Source organism: Pagrus pagrus, assembly GCF_965226575.1.
Source record: "Pagrus pagrus genome assembly, chromosome: 2".
Lineage (NCBI taxonomy): Eukaryota > Metazoa > Chordata > Actinopteri > Spariformes > Sparidae > Pagrus > Pagrus pagrus.
The window spans coordinates 36,718,347-36,736,912 of record NC_140186.1 but is presented as its reverse complement, the minus strand read 5'-3'; the positions used below and the strand labels follow the sequence as shown (position 1 = coordinate 36,736,912).

Genomic DNA, 18,566 nt, shown 5'->3' with positions numbered 1-18,566 from the left:
GTCCGGTAATCAATACCTCCTCACCATAATGTGTGCTGCCACCCGTTACCCTGAAGCAGTCCCTCTGCGCTTGTTGAAAGCCCGAGTCATCGTGAAGGCACTAGTCAAATTCTTTTCCACATTCGGCCTTCCCAGACATATCCAAAGTGACCAGGGCTCAAATTTTATGTCCGAAATCTTTGCCCAGGTCATGATCAAGTTGAATGTTAAGCACCGCACCTCCAGTGCTTATCACCCAGAGGGCCAGGGTGCATTGGAGAGATTTCACCAAACACTCAAAACTCTGCTTTGTAAATTCTGCACGGAGTCAACCCGAGAATGGGATGAGGGGCTGCCGCTGCTGCCGTTTGGAATGAGGGAAGTGACACGAGAGTCCCTTGGTTTTAGTCCAGCGGACCTAGTTTTTGGCCACACTGTGCGCGGTCCGTTACGCCTCCTCCTCTGGCTCCAGAGAAAATATTCTGGACTATGTAAATTCATTTTGAGAGCGATTGCACCATGCATGTGATCACTCTCAGCTGCCCAAAACAAAATGAAAGTGCGTTTTGATAAAAAATCTGTTGCATGGGCCTTCCATTCAGGTGACCGTGTATTGGTTTTGCTCCCCGTCGTTGGTTCTGCTCTGCAAGCCAAATTTTCAGGACTGTATTTGGTTGATAGGCAACTCAGTGAGACAGATTATGTAATCCGAACACCTGACCGCAGAAAGAAAACTTGCGTATGCCACATCAACATGCTGAAAAAGTATGTTGGTCGTGAGGATTGTGCTGATCCAACCCCTGTTGTTGCACCTGTAGTCTCCATGTCTGTCATACAGACTTGATGACAGGCACAATTCTGTCCCCTGTGCGCACCTCCGAAATTCTGAGATTCTGAGTCATTTAGATTTATACCTTGAACATCTGTCCGACTCCACCGGGTCCGATATTCGTGGTCTCATTCAAGACTTTCCAACTCTCTTTGGTGACATTCCCAGCCAAACTAATGTAATCGAACATGATATTGACATGGAAAATCACAAACCCCTTAAACAGCGTGCTTATCATGTCCATCCAATAAAACGTGCCATGATGCAAAAAGAAGTACAATACCTTCTTGATCACAGTTTCGCCGTCCCAAGCAATAGCTCTTGGAGCTCCCCTTCGATACCTGTCTCAAAGCCCGACCAGACCCCACGTTTCTGTAATGATTACCACAAGGTTCACGCCATTACCAAGCCAGACTCCTTCCCGTTACCACTTATGGATGACCTCATTGATCATGTCGGATCTGCCAAGTACATGACAAAATTAGACCTCCTGAAAGGGTACTGGCATGTCCCACTAACTTGCCGTGCATCCGAGATCAGTGCCTTTGTCACTCTGGATAATTTTTTGCAGTACACCGTCATGCCGTTTGGGTTTAGAAATGCACCTGCCACCTTCCAGCGGCTGATGAGTACTGTTCTGTGTGGTGTTATTGACTGTGAAGTCTATTTGGATGATATTGTGGCATAATCATCTACTTGAACTAAACATGTCAATACCCTTCACGATATATTCGACCGTTTGTGTGCCGCCTCCCTCACCCTTAACCTGGCAAAATGTGAGTTCGGAAAGGCCGCCGTCACCTACCTGGGCAAACAGGTGGAGCAAGGTCAGGTTTGCCCATTGAGGGTAATAGTGCAAGCCATCGTTGATTTTCCCGCTCCCCAAATGCGTTGCGAGCTCCGTCCGTTCCTGGGGATGGCGGGGTACTACAGGGCCTTCTGTAAAAATTTCTCTAAGGCAGTAGCTCCGCTCACAAGCTTGGCAAGCCCAAAAACTCAGTTCAAGTGGTCAGAGAAATGTCAAGTGGCATTCGAGGCCACCAAAGGTCTCCTCTGCAGCGCTCCGGTGCTGGCCGCGCCGAACTTTGTGCGTCCTTTTAAGCTTGAAGTAAGATGCCAGCGCTCTTGGTGTGGGCGCGGTGCTCATGCAGGAGGATGAGTGTGGTGTTTATCACCTGATTTGTTATTTTTCGAGGAAGTTCAAAAAACATCAGCTACACTATAGCACCATTGAGAAGGAGGCCTTAACCCTTCTCGTGGCGCTACAGCACTTCGCGGTGTACCTCGGGTCCAGCTCGGTGCCTACAGTCGTGTTCTCCGTCCACAACCCGTTAGTGTTTTTGAACCAGATGCAGAGCAGTAATCAGTGCTGGCCGTTATTAGTGCAAGGCTTCAACATCGAGATCTATTATAAAAAGGGGTTAAACAACGTCATGACTGATGCTCTGTCACATGCTCACTGAATCAAATATTTATTAGGGGATAAATGTTTGATTTTCAGTTTTTAAATGTTATGACCCTGGGTCATTATTTTGTGTATATTGGATGCTGATATGTCCCTCCTCCTCCTAGGGTGTGAGCAGTCTTCTCTGAGTTTGTGTGTGTGATTGATAGCAGGTTGGACCTGCTGATTGGCTCGATCCGTCTGATTGCCGACCCAGGATTGGTCAGAGGCAGGAGAAGAGCCTTTTTGAAGCACCGACTGACTGCAGTCTTCCTCTCCACCTATTCGCCCACATCCAACTTGGACTAGTGTCTATCTAGTATTTTGTGTTTGTGAAATTCAGTGTAATCTACAACCTGATAATGATATGTAATTTTGTAAATAGAAAGCTATGTGTGGTAGCCCAGTAGGAGGGAGAAGCCTTTTCTTTAACCCTTTTTCTCCTGTTTTTCCTTATTTAGGAGTTAGGTAAGATTTTGTCTTTTTGTTAGTATTTTTGATTTGTGTAAGGAAGGTAGGGAGATAGATTCTTTTGTTTGTTGTGTTGGCTTTGTCTCCCTCTGAAGCAAAATTAAATGCTACCTTAAACTGGCTGAAACTAGAAAATAGTCAATTCGTGAATACGTGTGATGAGTTCCTATCTCTCCAGATGTCCCTCAAATTTAGATCCTTAATGAACTGATGAATAATTGCTCTGCTTTTACTGTGGGTTGAGTCTGAATGTGTTGATATGTCTTTGTTGGGGTCGAGTGTACAATTAAAGTCCCCAGCAAGAAATTTGAAGAAATTTGGGTCATCATAATTTGGTGCATAAATATTAACCTCCTCCTTATCCTAGAATCCTCCTTCACTGCCAAATGTGTTTCTTGCAGAAAAATAATAATTGACAATACAGTATATCTTTTCATCTCCCCATTACTTGCTTAACTTTTTTGAGTTTTTGCAACCCTCTGCAGTTCCAAGAAGTGAATTTAATTACTACCCCACTACCTCGGCAGCACCATTACGGATGGCAAGAATATGAGAGTAAAGTGAAAGGTAATAAATAAATAAGAATAAGAAAATAAATAAGAACCAAATAATAAGTAGTAAATGCCAAAGGCAGGTTAGGTTTTTCAGAAATATTTGTCCAAATAATAGTAAATATTATACATATATACATGCAACCACATGCATACACACAAACAAACACAGACATACACACGAGAGAGAAGAAAGAAAAAAAGGTTTTCACAAGCACTGTTTACATTAGCACCTACTGCCAATGGAAACTAAGTTATTATACTAAGCAGTAAAGCCATGAAGTTATTCCATTACAGCTACTCATCACGTCTTTCCTCCTCTTGAATGCGTCTGATGAAGTCCTCCACGTTGGATGGTTTATCAAAAGACCGTGTGTTGCCGTTGTGGGTTAGCAGCAACTTTGCGGGAAACCGTATTCCATTTCTTATTCCCGTGTTGCGAAGCTTCTGCCTCACGGCGTCAAAAGCCTTGTGTTTCTTGTGTATCCCAGACGCTAGGTCGGGGTAAAACCGAACTGCTCTGTCTTTGTAGAGTATCTCCTTTTTGTTTCGGACCGCGTTCAGAACTCTCATCTTGTCTCGCTTGGTCCCACACGATGGGCTCTCTCCAAGATTAGTTTTGTATTAGATGAAGTTAAGCCCAGGGCCTCCGGGATCCAAGCCTCGAAGAAAGAGCAGGCATCATTGCCCTCTGCACCCTCTGGGAGGTTAACCAGCCTTAGGTTAGATCTTCTAGATCTTGCTTCTAAGTCGACAATCTTGTCCTCCATATCTTTGTTTTTGTTTTCAAGGCTGCGGACCCTGGCCACTAGGCTGCTAACAGCATCCTCTGTCTTGGAGATGCGAGTCTCTGCACTCTTAACACATTCCAAGCACTCACCAACGTCTTTTCTCACTCCTTCAATTGCTGACAGGACTCAATTAAACCTGCCTCAGAAGTCAGTTTTTAAGTCTCTGATTGCTTCAAGAATTGGCTGGGTAGTAGCTCCTTCAGTATTTATTTATTTTTTTTTAATAAGTTTATTTGTATCAGGGACAATGTACAAAATAACATTAGTCTCAAGATGAGAGAAGATGCTTTGTACCGGATTTAGCTACTTTCCATCCGTAGTCCCTGGGCAGGTGAGTGAGAACAATAAAAGGATAAAAATTGTCAACTTACATAACAGACCAAACATCCATACACATATGCGTATATACACCCGCTCACACATCGCAAACACTCCGGTATAAAACATATTTCATATCAGAAGGTAATAGAAACATACAGTTATTAAAATACTTCATACTTTGACAAAGTTAAAAATAATTTAGGGTTAAGATTAATGCTATGACTGGTTTCTTAGGATCCATTTTTTGACTTCCCGGGAAAAAACGCTGAAGTCTGTACCGAGTTTCAGATTAGTTGAGAGATTGTTCCATGATTTAACAGAAAAAGCAGATTGAGCAAAGGCAGAGCTACGCATTGTTTACGTTAGCATTCAACTCCGCCATTGGGCTAGCATTAGCTGTAGCCGCACCACTCTGTTTAGCCGGAGTAAATTCTATTTTAGGCTGTGAAGATTTTCCACGACCTTTAACCCTGCCTTGCAAAGCTGCAATCAAGGTATTTTTAGCAATTCTTCCGCTTACTCTTGGTGACAACTAGTTTAGTGTATTGTAGGAAATTCGTCAAAAATTTTACGGAGGGCGAGACAACCATCCACCTAGTGCACTGCCATACTGGAAGTCCTCCCTTTAAGGTACATTTAGAACAAATAAAAAAGGTGTGATGAATTTGCGATTAATGGCAAATATGGGCAATCGTGCCTTTAATTGTGATTAAATATTTTAATTGATTGACAGTAGTTCTTGAATGCTGAAGTGGCCCTCCTATAAGATTAAAATAACCCTAACCCTAACCTGCTTTAGGTGTTTACTAAATAACTGTCCACTATCAGCTATTAACTTTTTTAACCGTCACTGTGGTTGTTTTGTATTTCTATTTTAATCTTGTTTGCTTTTTGTTTGCTTTCTTGATTCCTCTGTTCAGTAATTGGTAAAGAGTGCCAAATCTGCTTTCTTCCAAAACACGCCCCTAGACTATAAACCTCTACAGTTTTTTGCGTCCTCAAATTCTCTTTTGTTCTTTTGGCTCATCCTCTTGTCCCTGCTGGTTCTTGTCCTGACTCTTGGCTTTTGCTCATCACCCAGCTCAACAATGAACTCTGAACTTAGAAGAAAGACTGCAAAGATCCTTGTAGCCACAAGCAAATCCGTCACTTGCTTTTTGGCTCCATACATCCCAACTCTGCAGCCTGTCACTGAATGCAACAAGACCAGAGAGCACATGACTTTGTATCTCCTCAGATAGGTCTTATCTAAGCCATCCTGAAGAAGTGACATTAGCTGCTTCACTGAACCTACTGTGCAGCGATTATCATCTGGCTGTCTCCAATGATAACCTCCATTCATTGATTGATTGATTCATTCTGTTGGCAATAGTTTGGGGATTAATTCAACCCTTCATTCATGCTGTCATTCATTCATTCTTGCAAATGTATACATGTTTAGCTGCCTTTATTAAACCGCAAGGACATAAGATCATTGAACATCTGTACATTAGTCTGATGAGTCTAAATTGGAGATTTCTGGTTCCTATGTCTTTGTGAGATGTGGAGAAGCTAAACAGATTTGTATGCGTGGTTCCCACCGTGACGCATAAAAGAGGAGGTGTGGGGATGCTTTGACTGTGACACTGTTTGGACTGTTGACAGTTGACCTAAACCCGATGGAGATGATTTGAGATGAGTTGGACAGAAGAATGAAGGAAGAGAGCAGCCAAGTGCTAATGGGAACTCCTTCAAGACTGAAACCCATTCCAGGCAGCCACTTTATGAAGCTGGCAACCAAAAGGTTGCGACTTTAAAGAAATTAAAATATAATTGTTTTTTTTCCTTACTACAAAATTCTATATGTGTTCTTGTATTGTTTTGTTTTTTTTGTCTTCCGTATTAATCTACAATGTAGAAAATATATATATATTTTTAAAAAAGACATTATTATGAGCCTAAAATTTGTCATTTGCCTGTTGTTTTACCAATAAAGAGTGGTTGTATGTCAATGGCCTTCGCATTTGATTCCTGGTGTGAGAATTATATGAAAAGTGGATACATTTGTCTTTGAATGTGGTGTGACTCAGGAGTAATGAATATTGCTGTTTTTCGCCACTTGCATAATGTAGGAACACATGTCCATCGCCTCTGCATTCCATTGAGGTCTTGTTTCTTGCATTAATTACTCCTTTCATCTGCAAGCTGACTGTTTTCAGGAAAGAGACACCGTGCAGTCTCTCTCCTCTTCACCTGTGTCTCTCCTGATAGAATCAACAAGTACACTCTCCAGAGTAAAAGTACTCTTGGCCTCTTCTTTGTTTTTCTAATCCTCCTGTCCCTCAATGGTTACCATGTGTCTCTTATCTGCGGCATTCTAATCTATAATGGTTTCTGTACTCATCCAGATTTCAAGCAAGTTCTAAATAACCATTAAACCAGGATCTCATCCTCTCAATTTTAACAAATTAGGAAACAGTGAAGAAAGTTCATAAAACTGATTTTTCCCACGTTCTCTGCGATGAAGTTTGGCTGAGATCAAGTTTTAATATTTAATGTATCCTGTGTTCGGTGGAACCACAGCACCTCCTGATGGTGAGTCCTGGTACGATTGGGACAGACTTTCAGGAGATATTTTGTTTAATACGTTTTTTTTTGATTACCAGTAAATGTCTCTGATATGTTTTTTTAAACAAGTATTAAGCTAGAACTAGAAGAAATATGTATAAGTGATCAGTTCTACCGTATATTCAAGTGTGTTTTTATGTTTTGATCAAGTTTTAATTCCTTTTGAATGCTAAGTGATTTTAATCATGTCATATTATTTCATGTTAGACAAAGTCCACCTATTAAGCCATGGTGAAATTCTGGGAAAGGTGAAACACAATCTCGAAACATTAAAAACAGTAGTTTAGTTGAATTAAGTTTTGTGAGTTTAGACTTATAATATTGTCTAAAGTGTGAACACTGTCAGCCCGCCCCTTTAGTCCCGCCTGCCAGCTGGGATGATAAAACGGAGAGACATCGCTCTCTGTCCTCTCTGTTCTTTTTAATTTTTCAACTCTTTACTTTACTTTGCGACACGCTCCAAGACAGCAATCTCAGCAGAATCGACCACGTGTTGATTTTTCTCATTTTTATAATTCGCGGTATTGATTCACTTTCTTTAAGTGCTCTCACTTTTGTTAAGTGCTTACAGAACAAAGTTCTGCTTTGATTTGTTTAATATATTGTTAAGTATCACAACCTGATTCAGAGGAAGTGAATTTAATTTAATTTACCTTGTATTAAGTAACAACGGAAGATCCGACCGGCCATTAATTACCTCAGGATTAATAGATAAAACAACGGAGGTGGTGCCCCATTTACGAATGTTTTGTTGAGTGATTAATAAATTACATTTATTATTTGTGTATCTCCTACAATAGACATCAATTCAAGATGGCCTCAAAACGAACCTAATGGGCCATTAGCTGAGCTTGACAACATTGGAAAAATTCTAAACTAAACACTGTTAGGGCCCAAAAAAACAACTGACTTAGATTAACAAGCAGCTGTGTTACATGACATACATCTAGTACCAGTCACTAGATGCAAATATCAGCAATAAAGAATAATGATACTGTTTTTTGGCAGTCTTGGGAAAAAATAAATAAAAAGGTTAAATAAAATACAGTTGCAAAATTCTGCAAGGTGTGGTTCAGTTACATGTCAGTGTTCAGGGATTGTCATGAGTATGAATTGATGTAAATACAGTATATAAAATGTGTATTTATGGCACTCACCCAGTGGCACCCTTGCAGCTGACGCATCAGGGTTGATCCAGAATGATAACCAGGATAATACAACAATCAACAGAGTTGGAGCATAAACTCCCATCATGTAGAAACCAACCTGCCGACGCAATGTAAAAATCACTTCCACACAGGTGTAGTATCCTAGAAAAGACAGCAAAGGAGAAATTATGGATTACTCAAAAATGTTCTCTTCTATAAACAACATTAACAGAGGATGAAAATTAGTGGGAGACTTAAGTAATCTTTAAAATTTCATAGTACAGAAGAAAACCAGAGGTGCATATTCAGTGGGGGGTTTTTCAGTTTGATTTCCTGACAGCCGAGCTCTTTTTTTTTTCATCATTTTGTTTTTTTTGTTTTTTCAAAAGGAAAAACATACTAAAACACATGGCCAATAAAATGTGCCATCCATCAAATAATCACAGAAAACTACACGTAAGACAGTACAAGGACAGAGAACAAGGACAAAGGGAAAAACAGAGACCGAGCATTATATACAGTATATATTCTATCCGATATACATCATATGTACCAAATGGTACATCGTATTATGCAAACTTAATAATACCTCTAATTATACATATCATATAAACCAAAAAAAAAACCCAGAACAAAACAATATTATTGTAAAGGGTGCAACTCTTCAGCATCTCAGGTTACCGTAACATAGGGGCCCCATATTTTCATGTATATATCTTGCCTATCTATCAGCTTATAACATAGTCTTTCATAGGAGGAAATTTTGGCCATTTCGTCGAACCATTCCTTCACTGATATGTCTCCTTTAGTTTTCCAGTGTCGCAACACTATCCTGCATCCAGTGATAAGTGCTATTCTGGACCATGAGATCTGGTGGGCATTTAGACCACATCCCTTCGGTATTACACCCAATAGGCAGAGCATTGGTCCCTGTACCAAAGAAAGAAGTCATCACTGAATTGATGAAGGAGATGATCTTAGACCATAAGAGATCTATCATGGGGCATGAATACAACGTGTGTAAGAGAGTGCCACAAATAGTATCACATCTCCAACACAAGTCAGAGCTTCTGAGTCCTAGCCTTGCCATTTTACTTGGGGTCCAGTAAATTATATTAATATCTTTATAATTAATCAAACGACTCTGCATTTCCCTTGACACTTTAAACCATGACCCAATAATATCCCCCCATGTTTCATCAGTTATCTTTTCCCTTATGTCCCTTTCCCAGCATCTCTTAAGGCCTTCAAATTTGGGTGGTTGAGATCCCCTCAACAAGTTGTAAAAACATGATGTCTTCCTTTTGGAGTGTCCATCCTTTTCCAGCCTGCCCCGTATCTCAGTTCCGGATATAAGCGGTAGTTGTCTGAGGCGCGCCAAGATACAACTCCACAACTGCAAGTACTTCCAAAATTCTTTATTTGGGAGTGTATACTTGTGTCTTAATTGTTCAAAAGACATAAGTTGGTCTCCGTCAAATAAGTCCCCAATATAAACAATTCCCAATTTCACCCATCCAACCCAGTAGAATGTTTTTTTTTACATATTTTAAGGGTTGTAAAAGTTTTATGTGTAAAAGTGGGATTCGAGCCCATGATCTTATGTGAGATTGCCCATGTCTCCCGTGAAAAGGTGAGGACTGGATTATCATAAGGGACAACACCATTGGTTTGAGTAATAAAAGCCTGGACAGGGAGAGGGTATGTAAGGTCTTTCTCTATAGACACCCACATCGGAGCTTGTTCAGCTGTCATATATAGTTTGGATAACTGTTTCAGACAAAAAGTTTAATGATACCAGTCTATATGGGGGAGGCCCAGGCCCCCGTCCTCTATGGCCGCATAAAGTTTTGTCCGATTTATATATGTTTTTTTACCAGCCCATAAATGTTGTATACAGCGTCATTATATTTCAATAATGTATTGCGCGGTAAGCTTAATGGTAGCATATAACTTAGATAGTTAATTTTAGGGACTATTACCATCTTTAAAATATTAATTTTCCCTAAAAGGGACAACCCCAGTTTGGTCCAATTTTGTAAAACAGACTCTATTTTCTGAATTAATGGGAGTAGATTGTTTGTCATAATATTGTCCAGCCGTGGAGTGAGCTTGATACCCAGATACGTCAAACCAGATGGCTGCCATGTAAATTGCCAACCCTGCCTAACACTAGGTGGGCAAAGTCTTGATAAGGGCATTGCCTCAGACTTCGACCAGTTAATTTTGTATCCTGATACGCCTGAAAAAGAGTCAATCAAGGTTAGAATGTGAGGCACTGATGTCGCAGGGCTTCTAGATATTAACAAAATATCATCCGCGTATAGGAGCAGTTTATGTTCCTCACCACCAGCCTTAATGCCAACTATGTTGTCATTTTGCCTAATAGCAATTGCTAATGGTTCAAGTACCAGTGCAAAGGGAGATAAAGGGCAGCCCTGCCTTGTCCCTCTATGAAGCTGAAAAGGGGGGGATTTCCTGCCATTTGTTACCACAGATGCCTTAGGATTGTGATATAATAATTTGACCCATTTTATAAAAGAGGGACCAAGGCCAAAGTTTTCTAATGTTTGAAAAAGGTACGTCCACTCCACCCTGTCGAAAGCTTTCTCAGCATCAAGTGAGAAAGCAACAGTTATGTCAGGCTCGTTTCCAGCTTGCCACATGAGATGAAGCAACCTGCGGAGATTGCCAGATGATGTCCTATTTTTAATGAAACCCATCTTGGTCTGGGTGAATAAGTTTTGGTAAGAAAGCCTCCAGTCTAGACGCCAAAATCTTAGAAAGTAGCTTGTAGGGGTGGAGCCGAACCCAAATACGGTATTCGGAAAGGCACAAATAACGTGTTTTTTACAAATACTTATTTCGAACAAATACTTTAAAAAATATTTGTATTTGGGAACAAGAAAAACATCATATCAAAAAGCTACGTATCCTCATGAGACCGCAGTACATGCCCGGATGAGTGAGTGAGTGACGTTCAGGAGTCGGGGGTGGGGGCGTCGAAACACTGCTGTTCCGACCCCCCTGCCCCTGCAGCTGTCCATGGTGCTGCTGAACCAGGTGACGTTGTTTACACTCTGCGTTGTGGCTTGTCTGTGAAACGCGCGCTGCTCAGGGACTGGGCAGATCTGTCCCACTTGCTTTGTCCCTCACTCCGTTGGGAGATCTTCCACAGAGTAAAAGAAATACACATTGTTTCTCTCCCCCGCTCCGCTCGAGCGCGGCTGAACGCGGCTTGAGCCCACTTCACGGGCGCGAGGCTGCTGCAGCCGGCGACCCTGCTGACAGCAGACCGGGGGAGAAAAAAAAGTCTTTGCTCGGTGCTTTGGTTGGGTTTTAGGCAATGAACAAAGGAGTTGGTTAAGTTTAGTAAAAAGACCAGGTAGAGGCCAGAAGCATAATGACCGTTAGCTATAGGCTACTATGTCATATTATTTACAGATCAAGTTTAGTTCTTGGAATTCTGTGCATTAGAAAGAACAGTTCTTTTAAGTCTTATTTGTTTTTATTATGTCTGTTCAACGTCCTCCAACAAGGACGGGTGGTGGTGGGCTTCATAATGTTCACAATGATATTTTATTAGTTGTTGGTTTAACCATGGATGAGGTAATGGCTGTTATGTTATTTTCTTTTCAATGACATTCCTTGTTACATGTTCATTGCTGGATTTATGGAAAAACATCAGCCAATATTGCATATCCATAATTATTATAATGGATAATTAAAGAATACTTACACAATAACGAAAATTAGAAGTGTAACTCAAAAAAAAAAAAATGTTTACGCCTATTTTGAATTTTACTCGAATACAAATACAAATACAAATACTTTTCCCCCCTCAACAAATACAAATACAGATACAAATATCGGCTGCTCTGCACACCCCTAGTAGCTTGGCACCAACATTAATCAATGAAACGGGTCGGTAGCTATCACATTGTTGTGGGTCCCTGCCTTTTTTATGAATCAACGTGATTATAGCAGTTTGCATACTGTGTGGAAGAGATCCCCTCTCTAACGCGTCCTTAAAGACTTTAAGTAATCTTGGGGCAAGTAAGTCTGAAAAGGCTTTGTAAAGTTCAGCTGGGAGGCCATCCTCCCCCGGAGATTTCCCACTCTGTAAGTCCCCAATGGCCTTTTTAACCTCCTCCAATGTAATGTCCGCTCCAATTTCACACCGTTCCTCATCTGACAGGGTTGGACATCTTACACTAGATAAAAAGGATCTTATATCGTGATAACCAGGGTTGTCTGATTTATAAAGGTCTTCATAAAATGTATTAAAAATAGTATTAATGTCTGTCTCATCTGTCTTCAGGTCGCCTCTATCGTCCTGTATAGCTGGTATCATTGATAGGGTATACTGCTGCTTTGCCCTCTTCGCCAGAAATCTCCCCGTTCTTTCCCCCTGTTCATAATATTTGTGTTTATTTCTGAATAATGCATATTCAACTTTCTTCTGTAATATGGAGTTAAATTCTACTTTTAGTTTGTTTAGTTTAAGAAGGGTGGGGTGGTCAGATTGGGAAGAATGTATATTTTTCAGATTTTTTATTTCCACCTCCAGTTCCTGAAGACGTTGAACAGATCTCTTTTTCAGATATGAACAGTGCTGAATAAGTTGACCTCTAATAACTGCCTTAAATGCATCCCACTCTACAGCTGGGTTTGACACTGAGCCCTCGTTATTCAGCCAATAATCTAGTATCTGGTTTTTAATAAATTCCAGACAGTGTTCATCTCGAAGTAAAGATGTATTAAATCTCCACCTAGTGGAGCCAGTCTTGGTAATTGGCCGAAACGTAGTGCCAAACCCACTGACGCATGATCTGATATTAGGATGTTACCTATAGACGTTTGTTCGGTAATAGAGATGAGCGATTTGGAGATAAGAAAATAATCTATCCTGGAATAGGACGTATGTGGGTGGGAGTAAAAGGTACATTCCCTGTCTAATGGGTGGAAAAATCTCCATACATCTACTAACCCCAACTCTGCTTCCATTGTATCAATGGCTTTCCGAGCACCCGAAGGTCGCGTTATACCCCATTTATAAGTTTTATCAACTTTAGGGTCCCTAACTTTATTAAAGTCCCCACCTAATATTACATACGAGTTTCCAAACTGTCTAATTGTATTGCTAACATCTATAAAGAAACCAGGTAGGTCTGATGTTGGAGCATATATATTCATAAAAGTGCACCTAATACCAAAAAGTTCAGTATCTATAGCTATCCATCTCCCCTCTTCATCTGACTGTTGTTTGAATATTTTAATATTGAGATTTTTACGTGTTAAAATGACAACCCCCCTCTGACTAGAAGACCCAGCACTATAGAAAACTTTCCCTACCCAGTCCCTTTGAAATAATAAGGAGTCCTCATTTTCCAAATGGGTCTCCTACAAAAAAAACAGATCAGGGTTTTTCTGTTTTAAATACAATAGGATATTTTTCCTTTTAATGGCTGAGTTTGCACCCTTAACATTTAATGATATCAATCTTACCAGTTCACCCATAAAGTATTTCTAAATGTACAGTATAATTATCCAGGTTATTTGAAGTATCATTACCAAAATATACTGAAAGAGCTCCAGCCCTGTTAGAACAATCCCTTGTGAGACAACAGATCTTACATACAACACAACACTGTTCAACAAAACATATACACAGCATATCAGAAAAAAACAAACTATGAGCCAAAAAAGAACATGTGGCTCACCTACTCCAACTGACAGCCGAGCTCTTGAATGTATTTCAGACAATTTATTTAATGAGAGCAAAACTTTTTGCTTTAAATTGTAACATTACATTGTAGTAGATGTGATATTAGCACAATTTGCTAAAGTTAAAGCTAAACAATTATTAAATAAATGGGGAAATTCTACATGTGACCTGCTAAAAATGTGATCATATTGTAAGCGATTGTTGTAAGGTACTTATGTATTTATTGGTAACCATGTTGACATGTATGCGTGTATACGTGTCATTTCATTGAATGTCATGGTAGCCCTTGCTGTATGTTTCGCTGAGGTGTACAAAAGTTGGCAGGCAGATGAAACACATGCATACTTTGAAAAAAGTCATTTTTGCCATTTACACGGGTCATACTTCGACAAATCCATCATGTCAAGCTGAAACGGCTGTCTTCTTCCAGTTTGACATGATGGATTCCTTTTCAAACCATCTGTCTTCTTTTGCCAATATGTTTACATTGTTGTCCTCAAAGGAAGGATTTTTTCTCCTTCAGATGTAAGTGAACAGCATAGTCTTGACCTGAGGAGTTGGCCCTCCTGTGTTGTGCCATTCGTTTATGGAGAGGTTGTTTTGTCTCCCCAATGTACAAATCTGTGCAGTCCTGGCTGCATTGAAAAGCATAAACTACATTACTCTGTTTATGCCTGGGTGTTTTGTCCTTAGGATGGACAAGTTTCTGCCACATTATGTTGGTAGATTTAATTTGAACCGGGATATGATGTTAATTGAAGATCCTCCTGAGTTTCTCAGATGTTCCCACGACATAGGGAATGACGATGTTATGTTCGTCTCCTCCGCTCTGTCTGCTCTGGATCTTTTAGCGGTTTTGATAAAGGTCCAGTTTGGGTAACCACAGGTTTTAAGTGCTCCCCTGATGTGCTTCTGTTCCTTCTCCTTCCCCTCTGACTTTGAGGGCACGGTCTCAGCCCGATGGTTTAGGGTTCTGATGACCCTAAGCTTGTGCTCCAGTGGGTGATGAGAGTCAAACAGCAAGTACTGATCTGTGTGTGTAGGTTTTCTGTACACCTCAGTGTTGAGGCATCTGTCTTCTTCAGTGTGTGCTGTACAGTCCAAGAAGGGCAGACTGTATCCTCTGACATATTCTTGTGTGTTGTTGTCCACAGCATTTATATGTTCTGTGTCATGTATTATGTTGTAGTATTGGAGTCACCACTAGGTGGGGCTATACGATTACAAGGACTGTGTTGTATATGTTGAAGAAGCACTAGTAAACACTGTTCAGTCTGATTCAAGATGGCTCCTCATTGACTACTAAACATTACATGGTGTCAGAAACGAGATTTAAAAGACAAAAGAACCCAGAAAATGAAAAATGGAACTTCAAAAACCTCCAGGAACATTGAGCCTAGAAGGTAATCTGTCTGAAAACTGGAGAGTCTGGATTCAAAAGTTCGACATATATCTCATTGCTAGTGGAATAGCAGAGAAGTCGGAGAAAGTAAAATGCGCCATGTTTCTCCATGTTGCCGGAGACGACGCCATCAAGGTATGCAACACGTTTCAGTTTGATGACGATGTGGATGATCTGGACGTATTGAAAGATCTATTTAAAGACTACTGTGAGCCTCGAAAAAATCTGACGTACCAGAGACATTTGTTTTTCACGAGAGCGCAAGGGAATACAGAGTCTATTGATGCGTACGTCACAGATTTAAAAAACAAGGCAAAAGACTGCGAGTTTGGAGAATTAACCGAGTCATTAATAAGAGACAGAGTTGTGTGTGGAATCACAAATGACCAGATCCGAGGCAGACTGTTGAGAGAGCCGGAGCTGTCGCTAGAGAGAGCAGTGGACATTTGCCGTGCTAGTGAAGTGAGCCAAACTCAACTGAAAAAGCTACATGAAGAAACTGAAGTACCGGTTCAGAAATTACACAAGCAAAAAACATATGGAAAAAAGGAAAGACCACAATTCCAACCGAAGACAGGAAAAACACAAGCAGACTGTGGTAAATGCGGATATAAACATGAGCCAAGAAAGTGCCCTGCATTTGGCCAAACCTGCAACTCTTGTCACCGAAAGAATCACTATGCAAAGATGTGTATGAGCCGTGGACGGACAGAAATCCGACGGAAAATACAAGGTATTGAATGTGACACAGAACGTGATGATGATATGTTTATAGGGACAATTGAACTGAAAGGAGAAGAAAAGAGCCATGTTAACAGGCTAGACAAAGTAAAAGAACAAACAAACAATGATGACTGGACTGCAACACTAAACATAAACAACCAGACACTCACTGTACTGATAGATACAGGTGCGAACTGTAATGTCATATCCAAAAGAGAATTGGATGCACTGAAATTGACAGAAAAGAACCTGAACAACTCTTTTAGTAATAATAAATTATTAAATAATTAAATTAAATTACATTTTATAAATAAATAAATTAGTGGGGTGTTTTGGGAAAAAAGTGAAGCCATTAGGGCAGAAGACCATTACATGCAAATACAAAGACAAAAAGTTAAAAGTGGACTTTCAAGTCATAAAGCATGATACAAAAGCAGTCTTGGGAAAAGAGTCTAGTGTTGCATTTGGTATGGTGAAGAGGATCTATGCAGTGGAAGAAAGAACACAGACGGACATATTGAGGGAATATGAAGATTTATTCAATGGACTAGGCTGTGTCCTGGGAGTTCACCATATTCAGGTAAACCCAGCTGTTACACCAGTGATTCATCCTCCTAGAAGGGTCCCAGTAGCCCTGAGAAAAGATGTGGAAAAGGAGTTAAAAAGGATGGAAAACCTCGGTGTCATTGAAAAACAAACTGAGCCTACAGAATGGGTCAGCAGCATGGTGACAGTTGTGAAACCAAACAAAATAAGAATATGCCTCGACCCTCAGAACTTAAACAAAGCAATACAACGAGAACACTATCCTCTGAAAACTGTGGAGGAAGTTGTGGCTGAAATGCCAAGAGCAAAGGTCTTCTCAGTTGTGGATGCTAACCAAGGCTACTGGCAGATCCTATTGGATGATGAGAGCTCAAAACTATGTACCTTTAACTCGACCTCAGGAAGGTACAGGTTTAAGAGGCTTCCCTTCGGAATATCTTCTGCCCCAGAAGTATTCCAGAGATGCTTGTCACAGCATCTAGAAGGACTTGACGGAGTCGTCAACGTGATGGATGACATTCTGGTGTGGGGTGAAGATAGAGAGTCACATGACAACAGACTAAGGAAGCTGTTAGATCGACTGAGGAGTATAAACTTGAAACTAAATTGAAACAAATGTAAAATTGGACTGTGTGAAATCAGCTACATAGGGCATGTGCTGAGCAAAGACGGACTGAAACCTGACATGGATAAAGTGCGAGCCATACAAGAAATGCCAAAAGACAAAACAGAGCTTCAGAGATTCATGGGCATGGTGCAGTACTTAGCAAAATTCATTCCAAACCTTTCAGAAGTATCGGCACCACTCCGAAAGCTGCTAGAAGGAGAAACCACCTGGCATTGGGAGAGTGAACAACAAAAAAGCTTCACACGACTGCAAGAGCTGGTGAGTAACGCTCCTGTGTTACAATATTATGATGTGGAGAAGCCTGTCACACTGTCAGTCGATGCCAGTTCAGGTGGACTGGGAGCAGTGATCCTACAAGAACAACATCCAGTGGCATACGGCTCAAGGACACTAACAGAGTGTGAACAAAGATACGCTCAAATAGAAAAAGAGCTGCTGGCAATCATGTATGGGTGTGAAAAATGTCATCAATATCTGTTTGGCAGATGTGTTCAAGTCGAGTCGGATCACAAACCATTAGAGACTATATTCAAAAAGCCACTCCACAAAGCTCCTGCAAGGCTGCAGAAAATGTTAATGAGACTACAGAAATACAGCCTGCAAGTGTCATTCAAGCCTGGTAAAGAAATGCACATTGCGGATGCATTAAGCAGAGCCAGTTTGAGACCCCAAACACAGGACGGACAGGAGGACGAGCTGGATGTGAGCTATGTAGTCCAACAGTTACCTGTTTCAGAAGAAAAAAGTCAGCAGTTCAAAAATGCAACAAAAGAGGATGAGGAACTTAGTCTGGTCAGACAAGCAGTACAAAATGGATGGCCTGAGTCACGGAGCCAAGTTCCGAAGACAATCTAAAAGTACTGGACTTTCAGAGAGGAGTTGACGTACTCAGATGGTCTACTGGTCAAAAACTCCAAATTGGTTGTTCCTACAAAGATGAGAGATGGTCGAAAAAATTCATGAGGCACATATGGGAATTGTGAAAAGTAAGGAACGTGCAAGAGACATTTTGTTTTGGCCAGGAATGGCAAAACAAATTGAAGAAGTTGTGCAGAAATGTGCAGTGTGCAACAAACATAAAAACAACAATCCCAGAGAGCCCTTGATACCACATACAGTTCCTTCAAGAGCGTGGTCTAAAGTTGGAATCGATCTTTTCCATTTCAACAACGCAGAGTACATCATGTGTGTAGACTATTACTCAAAGTACCCAGAGATTTCAAAGTTAAGTGGTACTACAAGTAAACACATCATTACAGCACTCAAGTCTATTTTTGCCAGACATGGTGTACCTGATGAACTATTTTCTGACAATGGGACTCAGCTGATAAGTGCAGAAATGCAAGATTTTGCGACCAGCTGGGAGTTCAAACACACAACCTCGAGTCCAGAGTTTCC

General features: G+C 40.7%; 1 protein-coding gene across 1 annotated transcript in view; it reads right to left on the bottom strand.

Annotated features, from left to right (window-relative positions):
• The window catches only part of LOC311265262 (glycine receptor subunit beta-like), a 264,340-nt gene that overhangs the window by 86,940 nt on the left and 158,834 nt on the right, over positions 1-18,566 (bottom strand). The window contains exon 8 of the mRNA XM_084366739.1: positions 8,151-8,303. Coding sequence (XP_084222865.1) covers positions 8,151-8,303 — 153 coding nt within the window. The remainder of the gene's footprint in view (positions 1-8,150; positions 8,304-18,566) is intronic.